At 43.8% G+C, this 26675-nt stretch overlaps 2 protein-coding genes across 9 annotated transcripts in view; one reads left to right on the top strand and one right to left on the bottom strand.

The window, feature by feature from the left end:
- Positions 1–26675, bottom strand: part of CTNNA2 (catenin alpha 2) — a 1089024-nt gene that overhangs the window by 325679 nt on the left and 736670 nt on the right. The window lies entirely within an intron of this gene.
- Positions 622–3522, top strand: LRRTM1 (leucine rich repeat transmembrane neuronal 1). 3 transcript variants are annotated; one of them, XM_014842970.3, is made up of 2 exons: positions 622–1216; positions 1489–3522. In XM_014842970.3, exon 2 carries the CDS (start codon positions 1548–1550, stop codon positions 3114–3116), a length of 1569 nt encoding a protein of 522 aa, XP_014698456.1. In that variant the 5' UTR covers positions 622–1216; positions 1489–1547; the 3' UTR covers positions 3117–3522. The 3 variants fall into 3 exon arrangements, with proteins under 3 accessions (XP_014698456.1, XP_044628685.1, XP_044628686.1); XM_044772750.2 differs by having other exon boundaries at positions 664–1220; positions 1489–3494; XM_044772751.2 differs by lacking the exon at positions 622–1216 and adding an exon at positions 1250–1371 and having other exon boundaries at positions 1489–3494.

Genomic DNA, 26675 nt, shown 5'->3' on the forward strand with positions numbered 1-26675 from the left:
GACCCCATAGACATCAATGGAGACTGGTGAAACCCCAGCGGGATCTCAGGAAAGACTCTCCGTACACAGACATACGTTTCTGCCACACTGGGTCTCATACCACTGGGACTAGGATGGCTTCCCAAACCTGCTGGGTTTGAAAAGCATTTCCCCATCCACCACCAAAAACGGCTGGCTGACTGCAGAATTCCAGTGCCCCCAAGGAAAAAAAAAAATCTTAGCCAAGCCCCCACAATCATTGCTTTCTTCTATCTTCTCTCAAGTTGCTTTTCTAAGGCAAAGGACCAAATGTTGATTTCTCTACAGATTCCTACGTCTCTCTCACACGTAAGCAGCTTTAAAGAGGAAAGGGGGAACATTCCCCAAAGGGGAAGGGGGAGAGAACAGAATCTCTCAGTTTCCCACTTGGAAATATCTGGTCTTTGATGATGCTACCCCAAGCCTCCATCCCCTCTCCCCTTTTTTTGAAATATGGACAAAAAAGCTATAAGTGTTTTACATTTCATCAAAGAATATATATTACTTTAGTGATTCGGTAAAATGTTGGTTTTATGCCCACCCCTTTTCAATCTGCCCATGTCTGAGGTGCTCCGGCAAGACGCACAATCGTGAGCAGCTTACGACACTCAGTGAGCAGTAGGTGCCTGTGCAAGCTCGCACCGCACACTGCCTGGCGGAGGGAAGGAGCCCGGGCGCCGCTCCCCGCTCCCCGCGCCGCCGCCCGCGCCGCCCGCCGCCCGCACCTCCCCGCCGCCCGCAAAGCATGAGCGAGCCCGCTCTCCGCAGCCGCCCCGGGCGCGAATGGCAGGCGGTCTCCGCGGAGTGAAAGGTGGCGCCGGTCTGTGGTCCTTTCCAATGACGGACATTAACCAGACTGTCAAATCCTGGGGAGTCGCGAGCCCCGAGTTTGGAGTTTTTTTCCCCACAACGTCACAGTCCGAACTGCAGAGGAAAAGGACAGCGGCAGGAAGGCGAAGCCCGGGCGCCGGCACGTAGTTGGGAAACTTGCGGGTCCTAGAAGTCGCCTCCCCGCCTCGCCGGCCGCCCTTGCAGCCCCGAGCCGAGCAGCAAAGTGAGACATTGTGCGCCTGCCAGATCCGCCGGCCGCAGACCGGGGCTGCCTCGGAAACACAGAGGGGTCTTCTCTCGCCCTGCATATAATTAGCCTGCACACAAAGGGAGCAGCTGAATGGAGGTTGTCACTCTCTGGAAAAGGGTGGGTAAGACACTTTTTAATTAAATTCTTTCCCGAAGATTTTTTTTTCCTCCCTTTTCTTTGCTGCAGCATCTAACATGGACCAAATCACCATCTCTTTGATCTTTCCGTGGCTGTGAACTTTCTATGCTGCCCAGCTTTCTGCATGCTTAGAGGTGAACGTGTGGCTTTGGGGAGGGGGGGGTCCTTCTTTATTTCAATATATTTATTTGATTTTTGCCCTTTTCTCCCCCTCCCCCGCTCCCCCTCCCTCGGAATAAAATATGATGTAGATTTCTGACCGAGCGCTTCCAATGGACATTCTCCAGCCTCTCTGGAAAGATTCTCGCTAATGGATTTCCTGCTGCTCGGTCTCTGTCTATACTGGCTGCTGAGGAGGCCCTCGGGGGTGGTCTTGTGTCTGCTGGGGGCCTGCTTTCAGATGCTGCCCGCCGCCCCCAGCGGGTGCCCGCAGCTGTGCCGGTGCGAGGGGCGGCTGCTGTACTGCGAGGCGCTCAACCTCACCGAGGCGCCCCACAACCTGTCCGGCCTGCTGGGCTTGTCCCTGCGCTACAACAGCCTCTCGGAGCTGCGCGCCGGCCAGTTCACGGGGTTAATGCAGCTCACGTGGCTCTATCTGGATCACAATCACATCTGCTCGGTGCAGGGGGACGCCTTTCAGAAACTGCGCCGAGTTAAGGAACTCACACTGAGTTCCAACGAGATCACCCAACTGGCCAATACCACCTTCCGGCCCATGCCCAACCTGCGCAGCGTGGACCTCTCGTACAACAAGCTGCAGGCGCTCGCGCCCGACCTCTTCCATGGGCTGCGGAAGCTCACCACGCTGCATATGCGGGCCAACGCCATCCAGTTCGTGCCGGTGCGCATCTTCCAGGACTGCCGCAGCCTCAAGTTTCTTGACATCGGATACAATCAGCTCAAGAGTCTGGCGCGCAACTCTTTCGCCGGCTTGTTCAAGCTCACTGAGCTGCACTTGGAGCACAACGACTTGGTCAAGGTGAATTTCGCCCACTTCCCGCGCCTCATCTCCTTGCACTCGCTCTGCCTGAGGAGGAACAAGGTGGCCATTGTGGTCAGCTCGCTGGACTGGGTTTGGAACCTGGAGAAAATGGACCTGTCGGGTAACGAGATCGAGTACATGGAGCCCCATGTGTTCGAGACCGTGCCGCACCTGCAGTCCCTGCAGCTGGACTCCAACCGCCTCACCTACATCGAGCCCCGGATCCTCAACTCTTGGAAGTCTCTGACGAGCATCACCCTGGCCGGGAACCTATGGGACTGCGGGCGCAACGTGTGCGCCCTGGCCTCGTGGCTCAGCAACTTCCAGGGGCGCTACGATGGCAACTTGCAGTGCGCCAGCCCCGAGTACGCGCAGGGCGAGGACGTCCTGGACGCCGTGTACGCCTTCCACCTGTGCGAGGATGGGGCCGAGCCCACCAGCGGCCACCTGCTGTCGGCCGTCACCAACCGCAGTGACCTGGGGCTCCCGGCCAGCCCGGCTACCACGCTCGCTGATGGCAGGGAGGGGGAGCTCGACGGCACGCCCGAGCCGGCTACTGTGGCTCTCCCAGGCGGCGAGCACGCCGAGAACGCTGTGCAGATCCACAAGGTGGTCACAGGCACCATGGCCCTCATCTTCTCCTTCCTCATCGTGGTCCTGGTGCTGTATGTCTCCTGGAAGTGTTTCCCAGCCAGCCTCAGGCAGCTCAGACAGTGCTTTGTCACGCAGCGCAGGAAGCAAAAGCAGAAACAGACCATGCATCAGATGGCTGCCATGTCTGCCCAGGAATACTATGTTGATTACAAACCGAACCACATTGAGGGAGCCCTGGTGATCATCAACGAGTATGGCTCATGTACCTGCCACCAGCAGCCCGCGAGGGAATGCGAGGTGTGATTGTCCCAGTGGTTCTCAACCCGTGCGCTACCAAATATGCCTGGGCAGCCGGGGCGGGCCGGCGAGTGCCAGGCTGGAGTCTCCTTGTCTGTGCTCTGATATGCTCCCTGACTGAAACTGTAGGGGATCTCTCCTAGAGACTTGACATTTTAGCTTTATTGTGTCTTAAAAACAAAAACGAAATAAAACACAACAAAAATCCCACCCCACCACCTTCAGGACAGTCTATCTTAAATTTCATATGAGATCTCCTTCCTCCCTTTGAAGATCTGTCCATATTCAGGAATCTGAGAGTGTAAAAAGGTACCATTGATTTTTTTTTTTTTGTAAACTAAAATGTTTAAAATAAAATAGCATTTACAGTTTTTACAGACTGGTGTAACCTAAATGAATTGTTACGTGTGTTAAAAGAGAAGTTACAGTCAAAATTTCCTTTCCTCTGTGTGTATCCGTGTGTGATGGGGGTTGGGGGAAGATGTCCAGTGGACAGAGGGAAAATCCAGAAATTCGGGAGCAAAGTAGTCAGACTCAATTTGAAATATTAAGAAGGATAGACAAAGCTTATCAGGTTGATTTATCCCACATGGGTAAGGACTGAAAAAAAGGAAGACCCTTTATATTATTTTTAGGGGGGTGCCGTGCAATCTAACCACTTTAAAGCAAGTGAAAGGTGGACTGAGGACTGAGCATCAGTGCTGAGCCTTTAAGGCAGAGATCGTTGCTAATGGCTTTTAAAAGGCAGTGCCAGACAGTCTGTCCTACGAACAAGAAACATTTTTTGCACTTAATGTAACAATCTTTCAAATCAATTCAAAATCTCACCCCCAAATGCCACTTGTTCTTAATTCTCCTAAGCCTTTGATTCAGCAGGCTTTGTAGCATTTGTGCCCTTTTCCATACTCTCCTGCCTTCTGTGGTCTGATTGAGGGGAATAGGTGGAACCCAAATGCTCAGTGATGAAAGCTGTGCCTCTGGAGTACATTGCTAAGACTGCGGCAGACTCAGGCTCTGAGCAGCGACGGCACACTCCTAGTTACTATGGGAAACAGTGAGAAAATCTCACCTCAGGATGAATGCCTACTGGGTAATGACTTGTAGCGGGAGACGTTAGTGTTAGTGGCAGACGTGATGCAGAAGCAATGAAAGGGGCAGGGTGGGGTGGGGTGGGGTTGGGGAAGATCATCATTTGATCCTGTGTTCGAATATTACTGAGATGGGAATAATTTGTTAGCCCAGGACAGAAAAGCTGCCTCTTCTCAGATTGCCCTTTTCTGTAATACTTGCTCTCCCTGTGTCGTTTAACTTTCTTCTGTGTTGGGATTCATGACTGCCCCTTCCCACCTTTCATAGGTTTCCAGGTCCATCACTGAGATTTAACTTGTTTATTAAACTAAATTAAAGAGTAGTAGCAGTTGGAGTGTGTGGGAAGGGACAGGGGTAGGAGTATGTGTGTTGGATGGGAGGGGTCTTTCACTAGCTAACAATTTAAGCAAATGCATGCCTGAAATAAACTGTCTTGGATGGCAGATGGTGAACACCGAACTAATGTTGTCCATGTCCAGAAGTCTTTCTCAAACTCAGGTGCTCACCCCTCTGAATGCTCCCACAGTCTGGCATCTTTCTTTTTTCTTCCTCTTTTTTAAGAGAGAAGTCCAAATAGCGGGAAGATGGTTGGGGAAAAGACATACATAAGCATCTCCTCAAATGCAAATGCTTCCAGCCACCTACCTAAAAAAGGCAAAATCAGCTGTTTGAAATGCAGAATGGCATCAGCAGGAGGTTTACTTAAGATGAGGATTGGTAGTAGATTTCTCTTCTACCTACGGAGAAACCAATATGCCTAAAAATACTGCTTCTAAGAGGCTCTTTCAAGAGAAATAGTTTGCAAATGTCTCTAAGATGTTAAGCTTTGGAAGAGAGTTTCTTTCTCACACACACACACACACACACACCCACCACACACACACACCCCAGCTCATTCTTCCTGACCAGGAAACTTTATCCGGTTTTGTTTATAATGAAAACATGACATTATGACACACACCATGCACATACCCATTTAGACTGTTAATGTTCTAGAAGAGAGGTGCTTTGTTTGATGACTTTGAGGAGGGGGTTTTGGATATAGTCTAAGCATGATCATTTGGGGCTGCCGTTTTGAATAGTGTATCACTTGGAGGGCAGGGGTTCCAGGAACATCTATAATTAAACCCCACTAAAGAGACCTCCTCTAATAGACAATGTAGATTTTTGGAAAAAAAAATCTCCGAATTGTGGCAATTGAGGGAAAGCTCCTGGGATTCCATTGATTTAATCTCCTCATAAGGAAGGCTACCGGAATCCAGTGCCAAAAGCTGCTCTGGGTGGTGTATTAACAGCTGTGTTGGTGTGTTTATAGGGAAGGCTTCCCAAAGCAATGCCTTTCTGGCAAACATCAGAACCACAGGTCCCCCCTATCTCCTAGAAATAGAGATGTTGGAAACTGTAAAATTCATCTATCCCCAAGACTCTTTTTCTTTTCTTTTTTTTTCCATGTGATCATGAGAAAAAGCGAGAGAATGTGTGCTTTGTTTTATGCTGCTGCGCACCCCCCAATATTACTGAACACCACATATGTAGAAGATCTTAAGTCCCTGTAAATCTAATGAAAGATCCTTGTAAGAGGAATCTGCCAACTTGAGACATGGAGAGCAAATGATGGCTACAGAAAGCTGTGTTCTTACTTTGTGTGTGTGTGTGTCAGTGTCTCTCTGTGTTGTGTGTCTTTGTAGGCAAGCAAAAATGTTTTCTACACAAACAGAGGAATTTAGCTCCCATCGTTCAGGCTCCTGCGCCTCTTGCTCTGGAGAATGGCCAGGGGAGGGAGAAGGCAAGAATAACGGAAATCTGTAGTTTTAACTAAGGTTTTGTGACACTTGAAATCTTTTCTTTCTCAAATTAGTTAATCTTTAAGCTTCAAGAAACTTGCTCTGACCCCTGTAAGCAAGCTACTGAGCATTAAAAAGAGAATCTAATTTTTAAAGGTGTAGCATCTTTTTTTTGTTCTTCCCACAGAGGGTGCTAATCTCATTATCCTGTGCTATCTGAAAAGAACTGAAGGCCACAATTCACATCTCTTCCTGGGCATTGTGATGGATTAACCCTCCCTTTGCAGTATCTTCCCAGATGATTAAAGTTCAGCCATGGTATAGAGGTTTTTAGAATATTTATCTAGAAGAAAAGTCTTTTCAAATAACAAATTATACTCTCACGCCAGTCTTAGCCCCCTCATTTTTAAAATTGTGCCAGAGAGAGTAGGTTAAATGCAACCCATCCTTTGATCTACACTCAGAGAAGAGGCAGCCCCCGATGCTCTGACTTAGCTGTGATGGTTGAGACCAGTGGTCCCACAACGCACCCCAGGCTCCCAAGACTGAAAAGTTGCCATCACATCCTTTTATTCCAGTAAAAGGAAACTTCCTTTTTTTTTAATCTGTTTTTTCTAATCTCCCAAGCTCCTCAAAGTATAAGAGGGCCCTACCTTTCCTCCTTGCCTTCAGGAAGGCAGTCATTGGGGATGACTTAGCATCAACAACACATTTATGAGTATGTGTAAGAAATTAGAGGGCAAACACCACTTGCCATTCCTCTCAAGTTTCCTAAGCAACTGCACACAGATCACTGGAGGGTGTGGGGGGACGCCTGTGTTCCTGGGTTATATTAATCGACTTGTCAGCAAGTTTGGCACCTCTTCTATATGGCACAGCCATGTGGAAGGGGGCACTGGTGGATCACAGAGCCTGGTAAAATGAAAGGCATCAGATGCCCCTCTCACAGAGAACGTTATTGAAAGACCAGAATTGATATCTGTTTTGGAGAATGGGTATTATAATGTTTTAAGTTAAAAGAAGCATCAATTATTCATCTAGATGGGTGGTTATGTTGGTTGATTTGAGTTTGCCATTGATGGAATGTCAAATAACAAGGAATTAGCTGGAATATGACTATTAAACAGTCTCTTGAAATATATTTTGAGGGAAGTTTCAGTATACACACACACACACACATATATTGCCATACATATATATATATACACACACATAACCACGCACACATATGATCACATTATGTAACTGCCCGCCAGCATTAATAACCCTCCTACTTTCTTCTTCTATGATCAAACTTTTACTCAGGAAAGGACCTGATAAAATCAGTCACAATTAAGGTGTAAAGGACTGAGGAGGCTGGCGGTATTTTCAGGCATTAGTTAATGAGTGGGTAGGTGCTCTGCTGGATAAAGGATCTTCTGGGCTCCACATGCCATAGGAGAGTGTACTCCTGCTACCTAGTGGTAAGAGCCAGCAAATGGCAGTGCCTTCTTCTGAGAGTATGCTCCTAACTAATGAGTTCTATCTTAGGGTTAGGAAACATATTTCTCCATTAAAAAATGCTCTCCTCTGAATTTTTTCCAGGGATCCAGGAGGCAAATTCTTACTCCTGACTGGTTACCATCTCCTGGCCTTCCTCAACTGGACACAGTTTCTAAAGGTCTTTGGTTTTTCGCTCAGAGAGAAGGGCCTGGCTATTACATACATCAGGTTTAGTGAGAGATGTAAATGAGATGGAAAAAATAAAATTTACTGAGTATTTGGAATGAGAGCTTTTACCTGGATTTCAATATGTGAAAGAGGTACTAGGAACCTTATCTTTACATGAGGAATCTGAGGCTTAGAGAGGTTAAATACTTCATACAAAGTCACCCAGCTAGTAATTGGGAGCACTGGTATTCAGTGTGGTGGCCTTTTTACTACCCTGTGTCTTCTTTCCTTGAACGGTGTCCCCCTGCCCCTCATCCCCCAACTCCTCTACCTAGCAAAGAGCCTAGGACTAGCCTGGCCATAGGGTACAAGCTCACTATATTCCTGTTGCATGACATGGGTGCAATGCTTGAATCCAGGAATTTTCATCACGACTTTGTTCTGGCCTCTGGTAATTGGATAATGCAGGACTCTGCCAATAGAGGAGACCTCTCACAGGCTTCCAGGAGCAAATGTCCAGTTAATTATCCAGTCCAACCTCTAACCAGAGGATTCTGGACTCAGAGAGAGTAAGGTATGAGTATCCATGTATTATTGTCAGGGATTTATTCACATTTCTTTCTTGGTCATAAATAGGCTAGGTCTCTATGGCAGTGGTTCTGCCATATGAACAACTGGTAATGTCTGGAAACATTTTTGATTTGCATGCATGGAGTGAGGGATGCTACTGGCATCCAGTGGGTAAAGGTCATGGATCCTGCTAAACATCCTACAGTGCACAGGAAAGCCCCCTCACGTGGAATTATTTGTCCCCAAATGCCAAGAGGGCCAAGGTTGAGAAACTCTGCTCCATGGTATGAAGAAATGAGGCTGTCTAACCCAACATGCTGTGCTCCCGCTTTTCTTGGCATAGCCTTTGTAAGGAGGAGTTGGAGTTTGGTTCACCTAGATCTCTTCCCTTTTAATCTTCCTCTCTCTTGCAGAGAACTGGAAATCTAAATTAAAATCCCTCAGGTTGGTTGTTAATCATCAAGAGGACCTGTGGTTAGCACATGTTTCTCGAAGAACATATGGCAAAATTTAAACTAACTGAGACAAAACTTGTCAGAACCCTCAATTGACCCACTTTTTGCTTAGCAATACCTCATTTAGGAAATGGGAAAAAAATGAAGTTAACAGTGGAAATTTAATTAACGAGAAGGAAAATGAGAAACTTGATATTCCTTTCAGGAGCTCTTCTGAAGTCTGAACAAATTTAGCCTACCTGCCTGTGTTTTCTTCCCCAACTAAGCCTGGAATGTCTCTGAAGTGGGATTGTGCTTCCATTTAAAAAAATTAATGGCTTATCTAGTGAGTAGGGTGGACATATTAATCAGGAAAATGATCTCAGACCTTAGAAATGGGATGGTCTAGAGATGCAGGCATCGAAAACGGAAGTGCATTTGGGGCCAGGCAGACAACAGAGATGAGTGAAGTTCATGGGCATACAACATTATGGGGGAACTGGAGGGTTCACTAAAAAAAAAGGCAGTTCACATTTGAGTGGTCCTGGTTAATCACAACGCTTCTACAGGCCAGGTCAAGTGAGTGCTCTGGAAGAAACAGGGTCTAGAAGTTGGGAGACTCCCTTTAGACCTGGAGCTGTTATTGACATGCCTTGGGTTCATCCAGTAATTGTCTTGCTGCAATGGGCCTCTGTCTCTTTGCCTTTAGGAGAATTTATCCAGGTATTCCCTAGGAATCCTTCCAGTCCTGGGCTTCTATTTTACCATTTTCCCCAACAATAATACATGAAACAAAAGTGGTTTTCAAGCTAGTGCCACTTAACCAGAAAATTAAAATTCCCCTGAACTTCTTTCCCCAGATATTGTGATTCATCAGGCTTGCCTGCGTATGAACAAGGAAAGGTAGATAAAAAATCAGAGAGATAACAGCTTCAGAGAGGAGGTGGGGATGCTGGACAACTGATGAGAAAGAGCAGACAAGTGTGGGTGGGAAAATAAGTTTTTAGAACGTGCAGGAAGAGTTGAAAGGGAATCCTAGAGAGGACATGCGCACTTATACTCATCCACGCATGAGGCCCGGAACATAGGGATGTGCTATGAGCTCGGCCCAATAAAAAACTTGAAGAATGCCACCCGGGGGTGGGAGTCGGGGGGCAGGGAGGAAGTACAGAAAAACGTTTGTGCAGGACTCCTAAAACAACTTGCTGTATTGTAAGAGGCTACAATTAATATTAGGAGTGAGAGCCCTTTTGTAAAACGAGGAGAGAAGGGAGGGAAGGAAAGGGGGAGAGACTGGAAAAAACAAAAGGAAAGGTGGGAGGAAGAGGGTAAGAGAAGAAGAAAGAGAAAAAAAAGAAAAAGAGAGAGCAAGAGGGGAGGAGTTTCAAGATTTGTGCTTTACATTGCTCCAATAATCACCACAAGTTGCTGTGATACACCAACTTGGCCCCTCGACCCTTTTTCATCATATCTTTCCTTTTTCTGATCTACCAGGTTGGCTGTTTGCTTCTACTCAATGTAATGTTGGAAGCTATTTTTCCTCCTGCTTTGTGAGGAAAAATAATTCATTGTCGAGCCGCATCCTTCTTTCTCTTGCTCAGCTAGGAGAATGCTTGTCAACCCTGGCTGCACACTGGAAAGACTTAGGAACTTTAATGAATACTGATGCCTGGGTCCCTCCCCAAGAGATGCTGATTTAATTGGAGTGCGGCCTTAGTGAGGAGACTTTTTAAAGCTTCCCAGGTGATTCCAAAGTTCTCTCAAGGTTGAGAAGCCCTGAGCTACAGGGTCACAAGAATCAGAGCACATGCAGCTCAGCAACCTACGAGATCCGCCAGTCTGAATGCAGCTCTTCCAAAAGACCTGGTGGGCTGGGGGCTGGGCTGGATAGGGTCAGTGCTCAGTGAGGAGCCCCCTGTTGACTCTATCTGGTGGGGCTGATATTCTGAGAAAGATGTGCAAGCATAGTTATGCCTGTAATTTGTTTCTGAGGATATATGGTTTATAATTATTTTATTTATTTTAATTCTCTCCACAATCTCTCAAGGCAGACACAAACTGGTCCCATTTTTGAGACAAGAAGACTTGGATTGGGAGAGGGTAAGTAGCTTGCCCAAGATCGATGCTACTGCCAGGCCAGGCACCCATAACTGCCTCTTCTAAATTCTGCGTGCCTCTCCCTCCACCTCTTCTCTTTCCTTCTCTGGTGGGTTGCGTCATTGTGAGGCAGAGTTGTCACTGCTCCAAATACAAAAGTCAGCAAGTCTTCTAGGAGGAGTCCCAGAGAACACATTGCATACATGCTCCTACGTCCTCTCCTTCTCCAACTGGAGTCTGGCAATGTCAAAGTTGGCACTACAGTCCCACCACTGACCTTTTGTGCTGCCACCACTACCCCATTCCTATCCAAGTAGATGTCAACTCTTTCCAAATACCCCAGCATCAAAATGTCCCCTTTCCACTCAGGCCCCTGCCATAAACTCCTTCTCCATCAACTTTTTAAAGAAAGTGAAAACAAAGTCCTAGTAGAAAATTGGTGGATGGATGGTGATAATAATTCTCCTCAGAGATTTTTTAGCTTAAACAAGGATGTTTAGGGGAAATAACCTAAAGAAATTGCTCTAATGCGAGAATTTCAGCGACTGAAACAGCTGGGTGATATATATTTGGACAGGAGATCCTTCCTTGTTCCCCTCAAATGAACCAACACAGGGTATTGCTCATGGATAAGACCAGATCCACCAACAGTTTATGGGGCTTAAAATAAAACCAGGATAAAGATTCACTCTTCCAACATATTTCCTCTCCTTAAACCAATGTCCTCTTTAAAAATCATGTATTATTAGGTGTTTGCCACCAGTGTGTTTATCTTCAATTAAGAATTCTCAATATTGCCAACTATGTGTGGCAGGGACCTCATGTCAGAGAGAGTGTAGGCAGCAATGGATGGAAGTGAGAAGGTTCAGTCAGTGGCAAGCGAGAGCTGGATTAATCTGTCACAGAAAGGTCTTGAAAAGCCAAGTTACACACAATTCAGGGATTGCAATGCAACAGTCTGTCTTCAGCTGGCCAAGGCAATCCTGTCATTTGTCCCTCAGCTGCAGAACAACCACGCACTCTGTGATTTTGTTTCAGTCTGCTCCGTAGTGTTTGCATTTGCAGTGAAATCTATATTTCCCTGCAACTGAGCCGGTGTGCGTGTTTTATTCTAAAAATAATGGTCCTTCCTGAAATTCATCCTCACTCCTTTGCTTGCTGTCCAGGTCATTTTTATCTGAGTTTCTCATATTGATCCTTTACTGCACATTATTTCAAAAATCATGAAAGTACAAAAAGACAAGAACAAACATACTGTAGGGAAAAAGAGGAGAAACCATGTTGTAACTGAGGTGCAACTAAAGGTAACGCATCACTCAGATTTTTTAGTTCTAACTATATGGGTCAATTCATTCAGTCAAGTAGCACAACATTTCTTGTTCAGGGATTAAATAAATATGTGTTGAAAGAACAGTAGAAAAATTTAACTTGAAGGTGAGGCATTAGCAAGAGGACTGTGCTAAGAGTCTAAGTCTACTAGGCTCTCCATGAATACACACAGAGGAGGCCTCTACTTCATCCTGATCCATTTATGAAAGGCAACCACCCTCCATTAGAGTGTTTATCATATATTGTACTTACTAGAGGTCTGGCAACCTGCTAAGTCCTTAACATTTTTTCCTTTAAACATGACAACAAGCCTTCATCCTTCCTTTCCCAGAGAACTATTAATATCCTTATTTTGCAGATAGGTAAACTGAGGTTTAGAGAGGTTCAATGACTTGCCCACGGTCATTTACCAAAGAAGGGAGAGTCAAGCAGTCACTCTGGAGATACAATGCTTGGGTTCAAATTCTAGCTGAGTCACTTTGGCAAGTTGCTTCACCCTTCTGATCCTGGGTTCCTTCATCTATAAAATGGAGACAGGGATGTTATAACAATTAAATAAATTATATGGAGAATTAAATGAGATATTCTTTGTAAAGTGCTTAGAAAAGTGCCTGGTACATGGTAAGTGCTAGATAAGCATTTCGTGTGTTTGTTTTGTCTTTTTTTTAAAATAAAAGGTAAACAAAATAAGGTCACACAGCCAAGGAGAGGCTGAGTACAGGAGAGCTATTGAACTAGAAAGCCATGCAACCCCTATTTTCTTCTGTATAGGATGATATCCAGCCACGTGAGTTCCTAAAAGCAGTGGGTCTGAAAGGAGAAGTGAAGGAGGCAGGGAGTGGAGGCTGGAGGTACCAAGGGCACATGTGTCTTCCTTCACAGCTCTGCAACTGGCTCAGGCCTTGGCCTCTACACTTATGTTTGACTTCGCTCTGGTTCTTAATTGACTTGGCTTTGCCACTGAGATCTGGCAGCCCTGGTGAACGTGCCCCAGCACTGGAGCATGGGTGTGCATGTGCACTCGCATCTGTGTACCCATGCCGATTTGTCCCCACCTTCCAGTTTCCACATGAACAGAAGGCTGGTGGCCAGCTCGAGGAAGCATTGTTCATGTGGGTCTTTGGCAATACAGCAAAACTCATTTTCACATCTGAGCTATTTGCTATCTGTAGTCAATTCCTGAAGGTGGAAAGCTACTACACAGCTTGTGATTGCTATCCAGCTCCCAAACTCTTATTTAATATCGGCAATATTAAATCATACTGGCCCCCGGGACACTAAGCATACATCTTCAGCTGTAACAGATTTGCCGGTGTTTATTTAAGGATGTTTTTTCTCTATGTACTAACAGCCATAGTTTGATGCGGCTCAAGAGAATGTAACAAAAGGAGAACACAACGGAGGCGGACTCTCTTCTGGGAGAGGAGCTGGGTATTAAGAGGCAGAATCCAAGTTCCAGCTTTGCCACTGATTTGCTGCTGGCACTTGAGCAAGTCAGTTCCACCTGTACAGGCCTTTCTTTTCTCATCTGTAGTATTGATTTCTGGCTTTCCTTCTAGTTCTCCGATTTGGTAGGCAGGATGTGGAGTTAAGGAGGAGAAGGAAAGCAAGAGTAATTTCCAGTACATTCTCCTTTGCTGCTTATCAATAGGTGAAGTTGTGAATTCTTCAAACTTCCCTCAAGGAAAGGTTCCGCCCCTCCTTAGAGACCTACCCAACACCACAGATTGTCTGGGGTATGCTCTATTTTGCACCTAAAGAATTAGATACTGACAGGTGAGTTTGGTTTTTGTGATTCACTCATAGAAGGATTAAAGGATGCTCTGCCCCAGCTTTGGACGGGAATATTGGAAATACTTTGCTAAAGCAAAACCCCAACTCATGAATCTACATTACCAGAGAAAGCTGTAGCTATACGAAATTGAGGACCACCTTCAGTTTAAAGTTTTGCATCTTTGCTGACTTGTTTTACTGTTTATTGTTCCTTTTCTCTTTTTTCCACCTCCCTCCCTTCTCCCCCTCCTTTCCTTCCTTTCTTCCTTCTTTCCTCTTCCTCCTCCTTCTTCTTTTAAAAAACATTTTAACTCAGTTCATAGTTATGAGCTACACCATGCATTCTCACTGGTGGCAATATTAAAGCAAGGGGGTAAAAATTGGTTCTTGAGGGGGTGATACAGATCTTACTCATTGTATGTATAAAGCACAGACACACATATAGTATATAGTATGTAAACAGATATACAATATATCTTTGGCATTGAAATTTTAGAGTGGGGGGCAACAGGCAAAAGAAGTCTAAAAATGTCTTTGAGGGGAAGTAACAAAAAAAAACTTTGAGAAACACTTAGATAGACTTAGGTGATTAACATGGGGAAGATAAAACAGCAAAAAATTAAAGCATCATGGCAGGTGACCAATCAAAGACTTTGAGAAGCTAAAGGAGGTCCGGGTTCTTCAATATTGAAAATTGGAATTCCGAGATTATTTGAACAGCCAAAGTTTCATTTGGGGAACTTGGTCTTATCAGCTCCTTCTGCACTCAACGCCTCCCAGAGTTGTCTTCACTTGGAAGCTTCGTGATGCATTAGAAAAAAACTATTGGGTATGGAGTTAATAGGAAGAGCCCTGGTTCTGGCTCTGCCATTTACTGACTTAGATAAATCACCTCCTCTCTGGACTTCAATCCCCTTGTCTATAAAATTCAGAAAATAATCCCTGCTCAGACTGTTTCGCAAGGATCTGGTAAGGATCAAACGAGATAATGTAAGTGACAACTTCAAAAGCTGTGAGGTACTACACAAAGATTTAAGCAGTGGATGGAGGAGGGTGGTGACAGGGGGTGGCCACCCATACAGTCTGACTTTAGAGGGCTACATGCTTTAAACTCTCCTCCACAGGGACTGAAATTACTGCTGTTCATCACTGCTCTGAATGAAGTGCTTCATGAGTCCTCTGTCTAGCGAATATGTTCACTTCTTGAGGGAAAGGCTCCTGTTTCACTTGACTTTGTCCCTGACCATTTAGCAGAGTCTCACCCAAGTGGGTCAAATGGGCTTTGGGCAGGTCATTACTTCAGCTTTATGAACCTTGGCATCCACATCTCTAAAATGGACATACCATGGCTGCCTTGCAGGTCCTTGGGAAAATTATCAGAGATCATGTGTGTTGAGTCGACCACAGTGCTGGCTAAGAAGTTCTCAAGTAATGTTAGTTCCCACCCTGCGTCACCTACTTATAGTTGCATGATGTGTTCATACAAACAGACGAGGGGAGAATTGAAAGGCATTAGGAACAACTAGTTTCTAGAAATGGACTCTGAGAAGTGGCGGTAAGAGGTTAATTTAAAGAGAACGTTAAATTAGTAATATAAAAATTATGTCCATAGAGCGGAAAACTAGGGTATACATTAGCAATCGCGGGAAGTGAGAAGAAAGAGAGACAACACCTTCTCTTTTAGTCAAAGCCAGCTGGAATACTGAGTTAAGAAGGAGGTTACAAAGATCCCCTCACACAGATGCTCCAAGACTTGCCTCCAGTGATTGCCTTTTTTTGGTGTTTTTTTTTTTTTTCAATATAATGATTCTTCCCGGTTCTGTCAACACGTTCAATCCCTAGTCCGCTTTCTCTGAGCACACCTCTCCTTAGCAGCATATACCTGGTAGATGTCCTGAGAGCTTAAATTGAAACTTCTGGAAGAAAGTGAGAGCAGAAGTCGAACTTGGTTCCATTATAACCACTTACTGCATCATATCACTGCCACCAAAAGTGCATGTGTTGCTTTTCTGACCCCTCATGCACAGGCTACCGCTCTGGTTCCATCTCTGTTAGCTGGTGAGACTCAGCGTCTTGGACCCCACAGCCAAGCAGCCCTGAACTGCATCAAAATCCAGCAAAACATTCGGCAGCCAGCAGCCTGCTGGGCTCCACCGGTTTATCCAGGGCTACCAACCCGCAAAGAACGGGGATGAAAGCAGATGGGAAAGAGGGGAAGGGTCTGTTTGTGTTTTTATTTTTTACCAGGCTCCGCTCTTCGGGAAAAAGAAGAATCACGCTCTGAGCTGGTGCCCTGCCAAGCTTCCTCCCCTCCCTTGCTAGTCCAAGCACTCCACCGTCTGTGCAGACTGCATAACAGCAATTTCTGGAAACACACTGCAAAGTCTGAGCCAGTCCAGAAGCAGTGGATTCCTGGTATCTGTGTGGTGAGGTTTTAGGGATTTTATTTTTCACCTTAATTCTTTTAAAAACTGCCAGCTCTTTGAAGCACATCTGTTATCCACAGCTTCTGTTTGTAAAATGAGACTGAAGGTAACCTCTCTAGAGAGATTCCTGAATCTTCTCTGTAGTTCAATGCTTCCACTGACAGTTTGGCTCACAGAGAACGGTTGTGGTAAATATTAAAGAATGTTAATAAAAATGAGATAAAGCACCTAGGGATCTTTTTTGTTTTTTCCCCCAAATTTTGCTTTGCTCACTACTAAAGTTTATCTTGACAGAAAATTTACTTCTCTGATCCACATCATTTCCCAAAGCAATTTTCCAACAGAAAACATAAATTTGTAGTGATTGCGAAGAGGTTTTGAATCCCTGTACTAAGGAGGCCGCGGGGTTTCAGCTACTTGTCTCACCTTCAGGTAAATTCCTTTCCCTCGGGACGCTATCACTGGGGGACCCTGGGCAGCAACTGGGGGCAAAAGCCTGCAAATGAGTATTTAGGTTTCCAACATAAGCAGGCTTGGTTGGGGAGATGGTTTGAGTATCAAGATGGAATCTTGAGAAGATAATTAAGTCATTAACTAAGAAAATAATTGCCTAAACCCATAGAGCTGTGTTCTCAAATGGCATGAAGCACTAAGTAAACGCGATGCCTTTAAACTGCACTGAAGTTTGACCTGCTTAACAGAGATTACATTTATACCCTATCAGAGGTGTGAGTTAAGCACACATCATGAGATAAAATTTGTGTTCTCCTCTTTGTTGTGTTTGCCTTGCCCTCAGCTTTCAGGGCTCTAGGGAATAAAAAATCAATGGACTTTAGAATAAAATAGACCTAAATATGAGTCCCAGTTTCACTATACACCAGGTGTGTGATATGGGGCATGTGACTTAATCTTTATTAGTTTAGAGATAGTTTAAAATTTCTACCTTGCAGGTGTTAGGATGATTAGTATTAATGTATGTAAAACACTTTGCACACACCAGGTACATAGAGTGTTCAATAAGTATCAGTATCATCAGTATCATCAGAATCACAATCCTCATCATCAATAATGTCCATCATCATCATTACTTTGGGTACTAAACATATCTATTACCATTGAAGTATATTTTGACTGTGCACACAGTGAATCTCCTTTGCAATGCTATTTGCAATAGGGTAGAATTCAGTCTGTGGATTTCACTAGATGGAATCACGTAAAATAATATATGTGACAGCACTTTATAAGTTGTAAGGTTTGATGAAAACATAAAACACCATTATGAGGTCTTCCTGGTGTTTCCTAACCAACTCACAGATGCTGAAGTCATTTCTACCTCTCTTCCTATGCCCATGCCCTCTCTTTCCTCTCTACTTATTTAAATTTTCACGACAATACAACATCCAGTTTAAGTTCTAAAAACATCTAAGAAGTCTTTCCGAATGCTTTCAGCTCACTATGATCCTTCCTCTTACCACCAGAAGGTGTTAGAATATTCATTGACCTTAGTATTCATGTTTTCCGATCTGGACTGCCCCAAGACATCTTCTTTTCATTGTCTGTATCATTAGTTTACTTATGTACCATGCATATATGTTTTGTGTCCCATTATATACTATTCATGGTCAAGGGACAACATATTTGCATCAATTCTATTCAGTTACTTTCTAGGCACCATAGATGAAGCAAAGAGAGCAAGACATGGCCCTGATCTTGAAGGGTTTATAGATCAGTAGGACAGGTAGAATGTCCACACATACAATGACAACCTAAAGTGGAAAATGACGCATAGTATAACACAGGTGTTAAAAGGCCTTTGAGGACACAGAAAAAAGACAGGGTTTTCTCAATTCAGGGAATGGGTGGAGGCAGAAGAAGCCTTGATAAAGAATGTGGAATATTCTCTGGCTCTAGGTAGGTGGGTGGGATTTGACAGGCAGAATGGAAGGAAAGGAACAATCTACAGTGCACAATAGCATGAAGGCAGGCAAGTGAAAGGGAAGCGTTGGCCAATTGCACTGGCAAGGTGCTCAACAGCATGTCATGATTTTATTTGTCATAAGTAGACACTTCATCGGCAGGACAATCTAGAATCCAGCTTTTTTCCATTTCATTAAGGAATATATCCTATTTATAGCAGGATGAGTTAGTGAGAAAACAACTAAACCCTCCCATATCCTTCCCCTATGCTCATTAGAAGGAAAATAGAGTCCAGAGAAGAGTCCTAAGGCCTCCTGAGGGGAGGTTTTGCAGAATCATCTCATAGGTTATTGAACAGAAGGAAGGATTTGAAGGAGGCTACTGAAACATCCAGAGCAAAGAGAGGTTTTAGAGAATGTCTTCTGAGATTGGAAGAGTAACACGGTGGCAACCAGGAGGGTTCTGGGGAGGTGGCAGGGTCCTACAGAGGAATGGCTTAGGAGGGGGCTCCTGAGAAGGCTGGGTCATGGGCACCAGTGGGTCCATCCTCAGAAAAGACTCTAATGACCAAGCATGGAATGAACCAGCAGTTCTGCCTGCCTTTGAGGGACCACGTAGACATAGACAATGATCAGGTAAGTGGAGATCATGTGATCTGAACAGCAGTGCACCATTCCTCAGAGTTCTGGACCAATATAAGGCCTCCAGGACCATTTCATAAACAAGAGGAGTTGATATGGTATGAGAATCCTTATGGTGACTAAGAGTTAACTTCCCTAGTAAGAGAGAAAGCTTCAAGATGTAATTTAAAAAGAAAACAAAAAGGCAAGTGAAATATTTTCACTCTTGTGAAGTAAATTTTACATTCATTACACCTTTTTTTTTGGTGAGGAAGATTGGCCCAGAGCTAACATCTGTTACCAATCTTCCTCCTTTTGCTTGAAGAAGACTGTCCCTGAGCTAACATCTGTCCCAATCTTCTTCCACTTTGTATTTGGAACACCGCCACAGCATGGCTTGATGAGCAGTATGTATGGCCATGCCCGAGATCCAAACCCATAAACCCCAGGCCACCAAAGCTGAATGCACGAACCTAATCATTCCATTACCAGGCCAGCCTCTCCATTACACTGACTTTTATCATAGAAGCCAAGCCTTTATAAAATCAAGCAAACAGAGTGGCTGAAATGCTACTGGTATTCTTTATAAATTTGTCTTTGAAAGCTCATCAGTCAGGAGACCATTTAAGCCCACATCAGACTTTGAATGTGTGACAAACATCCCTGAGGGGACGCTAATTTGCATTCCCACTGGGAGTCCTGGCTTGTCTGAGTTTATCTATTAGCATGAATACCCAGTGGTCTCACTGGGGTAGAATAAAGGGACATACTGAGACTGGTGGCGGAGTCTGCAGACTACGGCGGCTCTTGTACAAAGACCAAAGCAAAAGTGACTATCGGCCTCTCCACAAATGCCCTAGAAGAAAAGAGAAATCACTCCGAGGTAAGATGATTAAGACAGTCTGGCTTGATCTTGAGGCACTGATTGACCGTCATCAGGAATGGATACTTCTGAGTAGGACACTGGATGCTCTTCTCAGTATCCCTAGACCCAGTCCGAGAATAAAAACTGTAACGAGAGATACCAGTGTGGAGATACTGTTGGCAACCTACTCAACAGCCATTCCTCATCCTCTTTGTTCACGATGGCAGAGTCTGTCACCATGGTAAATGCTAAAAAAGTCATAGGCTGGTTTTGCCAGCTTCTTTGAAGCCACGTCATGGCTGACCAGTGGGATAGATGTCTGCTGGGGAACTCCTTGGTAATATTTTATTCCTGGGAAAAAAAATGTTGTCAAGAAGGAAATGCCTCTCCCTTTTGGCCCATGGACAACCATCCTGAATCCTGCAATGAACAAGCCTAAGGACTAGGTGAGGTAACAGAGATGAGAAATTGAAGGAAATGGGTCTCTGATGACACCACTGTGCCCCAGAGACTAGCCTGGGGCATCTACCTCTAGACCTATTGCTACATGAGATAATAACTATTTTTCAAGTCATTGCAAAGTGAGCGATTCTATTACTTGCAACCATAAGCATCTTAACCAATACAACAAAATTCTAGATGGAATGGGGTAGAGACTGGGAAGTTTAAAAAGCTAAAACCATAAGGCTAATCTCTTAAGAAGCCAGAGAAAACAGTCTCTTAGGTGGCAGGACCAAATCCTCCTCTGCCTCTGTGACAATCTTGAGAGATTCTCAGAAGTGATAAGAAAAATATGATTGAAGGTAAGAGAATGTAGAAGGGATGGTGTTGGTGGTTTCATAAGTGAGGAAAGGGCAAGCTATAAAGAGGACACTGCACTGAAGAGGAAATGAAGAGCACTAAACAGGAAACCGATGAGGGCCACTGGAGAGCAGAGTGGAGAGAGGAATGGCCAACACTTCTGTACTGCTCAGGCTCAGTCAGGGAAAAGAAGGGGCTGGAGAAACTACTCTGGATAAAGCTCAGAGTTGAAAATTAGTGTCAATACCTTTGCAATTGTCAACCTTATTCCTTGACTGCCCACTGTGGGACCGGGTAGCCTGGGGAAGCTGGGGCTACTTTTACCTTCAGAATAGTGAGACCTGACAATATTACATCATCTAGAGTTAGGTCTCCTTAAATCCCCAAGAAGGCAGCTTGTTATTTTTATTCAATTGTTAATTCTCCATTCTCATACTCTAAAAAATAGAACTCTTTATTAAGACATTAGAGTCATCCAATAAGAACTAGGGTATTCCCACTGAATTTACAATGCCCTTGCTGTAACTGCTGTTGAAGCAGGAAGGCAGAATCCAATCCACTGCTGTTGCTGTGAGCAACATTTTTCCAGCCACAGTAATTGTGCCATGGTCAGGGAAACTGAGATAATGCAAGTGCAAATACCTAGAGTTAATCACACAGTGATTATTAATCTCCAGCCCCTTTTCTTTCCCCTTCCCCTCTCCTCCTCTTCTCTTTCTTTCTTACTCTTTCCCTTCCTTCCACTTTCCTTCCCCTACCCTCTCCTATGCTTTTCTCTCACTGAATTTTCAGCATATTTAGTGGCTGGAGAAATATCCTTCTTCCTCATGGCTGACTGTCCCTCCAGCTCTTGGAGCACACAATGACACAATTCCCAGCTGCCCCTAGGTGTAGTGGGATCAAGGGAAGCATATACAACCTGTGATCATGTGTTGCAGCTCGTGAGACATCTTCCCATTGAAGTAATGCCATTAAAATGGGTACTTTCCTAGCCTATCAAACAATATTCATTGAAAACTCAACTCAAATATTTACAAGTTTCATCTCCGGGGCTGCATTGGTAAGGTTGTAGCTCTCACATGCCAAGTCTGTCTCTCTTTCTGATTCTTTATACCTACAGACACTAAAGTAAACTCCTTAGAAAATAACTTCTTAAAATCATTTGATGATACTTTTCAGTGATTAGAGCCCTTACTCTCAGGTCCTCATGCTTAAAGATAACTTGCGTATTTCAGATTAAAATCATTTATATGATGCTTATTCCAATCTCTCTCTCTTCCTTCATATCCCCCAAGATTGATTTGGAAGACCACATAGGTTTGATTTCCATTGATTCAGAAGCTGCCCTTTTTATGAGCTCCAATGACTTCACCTCCAGAAATGAATCACTTAATAGTCTTGCATTCAACATGCTGGATGAACATAGCCTTTGAATTTCCAATGAGCTCATAACCCTGGCCTGGGCCTTGACAATGCACTGTCTTAACAACACAGATCCTGAATGAGCAACTAGGGACGTTTCTGAATATAACTGCGTATAATTAATCTCTGGTCACCCTGGGGATCCCAAATCCCCTCGGATCAATGAAGCCAAGAGGCAGCATTTCAGCTAATAGCCAATAGCATTTTATGGCTCTCTTGAGAAGGCATAGAGAAATGATGGTGTTTCCATGCAGCATTTCAAAAAGAAACATTTCAAGGGGGAAAATTAACTCACCAAAAGAAATAAACAGCATTTTGAATTCACTGAATGCCTTTCAGAGATATCTGAGAGTCCTCTGCCTGTGAAAATTTACTCTCTGTTTCAAGAGGTGAAAAATAAAAGAAAGGGGGAAGCTCACCGCAAGATTATACAAGGCCCAAGGCTAGGCCCTCCACTGGTATGCTAAGTGGCACTACAGTGAAATATTTTATCTAAATATATGCTTCCCTATAGGGCTCAAATCAAAAGTAGGCGCCTATGTTTTTGCTGCATTACCTAAGGCTCCAGAACTTAAGGCGATATGTATAGCCCTACTTATGTGTTGACCTCACCAGGGCAGCGGGTGGACAAGTGAGCAGAAAGTAGGAGTGGACCAAGTTCTAGCCTGGAGGCAAAGACCAGGGTCCATCCCTGATGCTGCCTCTAACACAGCTGGGTACCTCTGAGCAATGAAAACTTTCTGGTACTTCCTAGGTCCTAGAGAATGGGCTGGTGCCAATAATTATAATCTATTATTCATTTTGTACTTTAGAGTTACAAACTGTTGCAGCTAGCACACATGATTTCATTTGATCAGCTCAGCGAAGAGGTGAAGGGAGGAAAGGAAAATAAATACTGTTTGAAGTCACATGAGGAGATGTGGCCTGCCCTTGCCATTTATAGAACCTTATGCCATTTACTTCTTAGAACAATAATACTTAGGTAGGTATTGCTGAACTGATGAGAAAACTGAGATTCAGAGAAGGTAAGTAAATGCCCAACATCCATAGCTAATGCCATTCTTTCTGTCCCAAATCTAACAAATGTCTCCATTATAAAACAGATATAAGTAGAAAGGGAAGCTTGATCCCTACCTTAAGGTGAGACAACCTTCCATTTTCATCAGATAAATCTCCCAGGATGCCAGGTCATGACATAGAAATCTCAGTGCATTGACTACTGTCTCTCTCTTGGGCAAGGAGAATTACAAGGCTCCTTATGTTATAGGATGTAAGGGACCATGAAAAGTCCCCTGCCCACAGAAATCAACTCGATCATCCAGTTTTTTTTTGTTTTTGTCAGTATTTCACTCCACCCATTGGTGGGTGCCATCAAAGCAACAAGCTGGGTGCTAAGGATCCAGGACAAAGATGTGTAAGTTTTAAAAGGGAAAAAAAGAAACTTTATAGTACTTTAAAATTGTACAGTATCACAGCTGGAACATACCTTCAAACTCACTAAATCTAATGCCTTCACTAAACAGATGAGAAAGCTGAAGCCCTGATAGGCAAAACAGTTGGTCTATGATCACTGGGGGAAAAAGTAGCAGTGCCAGCACTAGATGCCACATTCAAGCCACTACTAATCCTAGAGATAGTACTCAACACATATTTGCAGAATGAAAGGACAAACAGAAAAAAATGTAACTCTCTGGAACAAGTCTGGTACCCTTGATCGCCATTACATCACCAAGCCATGGAGTGCTGTAGAAGTGGGCAGGCTTGAGCTGGAGGCCTTCCTCTGTTCCTCTTGTCCAGATAGGCATAAGGCTACCAAGACTGTCTGACTCAGTGATCTCTTCTCCAGGTTGACCATCCTAGCTGCTAGTCAATTTTCCATTTCCTTCCTCTCTTCATTTCTCTTTCTCTCTCACATATATAAACACAGACACACACACACAGACACACGTACACACGCATATGCACACACAGTCAAGTTTAAAATCACTAATTTGCCAGAAGATAAATACAAATTCAGTCTCCAACAGAGTAATCTGTTTTTCACTACTGCCTTTAAAATACTTTTTTAGAAAGAGCACTTTAGTCTGGGGAGGATTACAAGACTAACCATAATTCTTCTTTCTCCCTGCATCCACACCCTTTGCTGTTACTGTTCCACACCAACTCTGCACTTTTTTGGCCAATGAGAGAGTAGCAACCATGGCATAACTGGAGATTTAGAAAGTACCTGCACAATAGAACACGTCCTTTTGCTGCTCCTGGGAACACTGAGGACCCCACCATGTGAACTAGCCCAGGCTGACCTGATGGGTGATGAGAGCATCTGGCCAGAACCACAGCCTGCAGCCAGCCAACCATCAGACACCTTCAAGCACCAGCAGAAGGCAAGCACATGAGGAAGCCCACTCAAGATCCTTAGAACTCTCAAGCTGAGGCCAGCCCAAGTTGCCGGCACACAGAATTAAAAGCTAAGAAACTGTTACTTTAAGCTATTAAATTTAAGTTTTGTTTTGTTTTGTTTTTATAGCAAATGCTAACAGATACAGTACCCTAACAAGAGATCATATAAACTGAATACTTACTCTATTTGGGTCACCATCTTATTTCATATAATTTTCACTATCTCTGAGGGAGTTATTAATATTTCCACTTTATGGAGGAGGGAACTGAAGTTAATTCACTTACGTACCTGGTCACAACAGACTCTTAACCACTACTCAACCCAGAAAGACAATGTCAATGATAGGATCTCAGAACCATGTGGTTTGAAGAATGTGGGCAAGGACTGGGTTGGTTTAATCTGTGGAAAGCAAATTGTCAGAGGCCAGAAGAGAAACTTTCACTCTTGGTGACAGTCTAATGGAGGGCAGAACTGAGAGCTCTAAGGAAAAGGTATCTGATGGTTGACTTGGCTGGTGGCAAGGAAGAATCTTCTGCTAAAAGGAGTGAAGCAGAATGGAATAGGTACACCCAAGAGAAAATCAGTTTCCTATAACCAGAGATATTAAAGGAAAGAAATTTAATACATGCATGAATACCTCAAACTTATTTCTGCCGCACATTTACTCATTTTATCCTTCTCATCAAGAAGGTCCTCTACTTTCTCCTCTTAGGATCCATTTTCCACACACTCCTCAAGGCCTGATAGAAGTCCAACCTTTTCCATGAAGCCTTTCCTGACTCTCCCCACCTCCTCTGAGCTCTCTTTCTCTGAATTTATATGAATGATACCAGTCCCCTGTACCTCTCAATGTAACTCGATTCTAATCTACATGATAATGTGGACTTGTGGAAAATTACAGTTTTAGAATCAGATAGTCCTGCATTGGAATCTAATAGTGTGTTTTTACTTAGCTTTATGGACTACTTTATGAAGTTGTTATGAGGACATAGTGAGAACACATATGCAAAGTGCTTGGCATGAGTAGTTCTTAAAATTATGGTGTTCCACATGTTGATCTGGTCTTTAGAAATAGACCTTTAGGCAGGAAACATGCCTTATACTTCCCTGAGCCCACCTCCTCCCAAGACTGCTGATAAGCACATAGAAGATACCTAGAAAATATTACTTGAATTGATTTAATAACGACTTAAAAAATAAACACGAGACATTTTTATAAAATAAGTCTGTGGCATAATAAAAATCATATCTGGTCTTTCTCTCTGATTCTGACAAAGAGCTTCAGGACCCCTTGGAATTCCCTGGGTGATAGGAATGTCTTTATGTTAATAAGGTGACTCTTGGTGGTGCTTCTAAATAGCTTCAGGATGGGGGTTGGTGATCAGAGGGTTGGACCTTTGGGCCAGCCTGAGCTTCAGGGAGAGAAGGGGGACTGGAGATTGAGTTCAATCATGCGGCCAATGATTTAATCAATTGTGCCTACGTAGTCAAACCTCAACAAAAACTCTGGACACCAAGAGCTTTCTGGTTAGTGAACACACTGATGCACTGGGATTGTGATGTGCCCAGATTCCACAAGGAAAAGGCATGGAAGCTCTACGTCTCCACCCCTCCTAGACCTTGTCCTATGAGTTTCCTCCATTTCGTTGTTCTGAGGTGTATCCTGCATAAAACTATAACCGTAAGTATAGCACTGTCAGAGAATTCTGTGAGCTGTTCTAACAAATTATTGAACCTGAGGGTGTTGTAGGAAGGCACAAATTTTTAGCCAGTTGTTCAGGAGTACAAGTGGTCCTGAGACTTGCAGCTGGTGCCTGAAGTGGGGACACTCTTGTGAAGGACCTTGCCCTTAACTTGTGGGGTCTGTGCTAATTCCAGGTACTGTCAGAATTGAATTGAATTGCAGAATAATTGATGTCAGAGAACTGGGGTCAGAACCTAAAGCCAAATGACTAAGCATTTCTTGGTTATTAGACTATCTCTTCCTGGATCAGAAAAAAGATTCCAATAAAGTGTATTAAAAATATACACACTTAGAATAATTTTCTTTAAAAAAGAATTTCAACATTACTTGCCTAAAAATTTTTCCTCTATTACCAAGGTAGTATTTAGCATCCCAAAGAATGTCACTGATGGGAATGGAAAAATCTCCTAATGAAATTCACAATAAAGAAAATATTATGACATACAATTTACAGCATCAATTCTTAACTTAGAGAAAGAGAGAAAAATATATGCTATTAAATAAATTCTGATATTTCTACAACATGCCATAATGTAGACCATGTATTTTCTTTAACTGATTAGTTTTGCTTGAGTGCTAAACTACAATTTAGAATTTTTACTTTAAAAGCTTACACATCTTTATTCATTCTCTCTCTCTCTCC

Source organism: Equus asinus, chromosome 6 (assembly GCF_041296235.1).
Source record: "Equus asinus isolate D_3611 breed Donkey chromosome 6, EquAss-T2T_v2, whole genome shotgun sequence".
Classification (NCBI taxonomy): domain Eukaryota; kingdom Metazoa; phylum Chordata; class Mammalia; order Perissodactyla; family Equidae; genus Equus; species Equus asinus.

What these genes read in the sequence shown, in the direction of transcription:
- LRRTM1 (XM_014842970.3), top strand. Translation starts at nt 1,548, where the DNA reads ATGGATTTCCTGCTGCTCGGTCTCTGTCTATACTGGCTGCTGAGGAGG.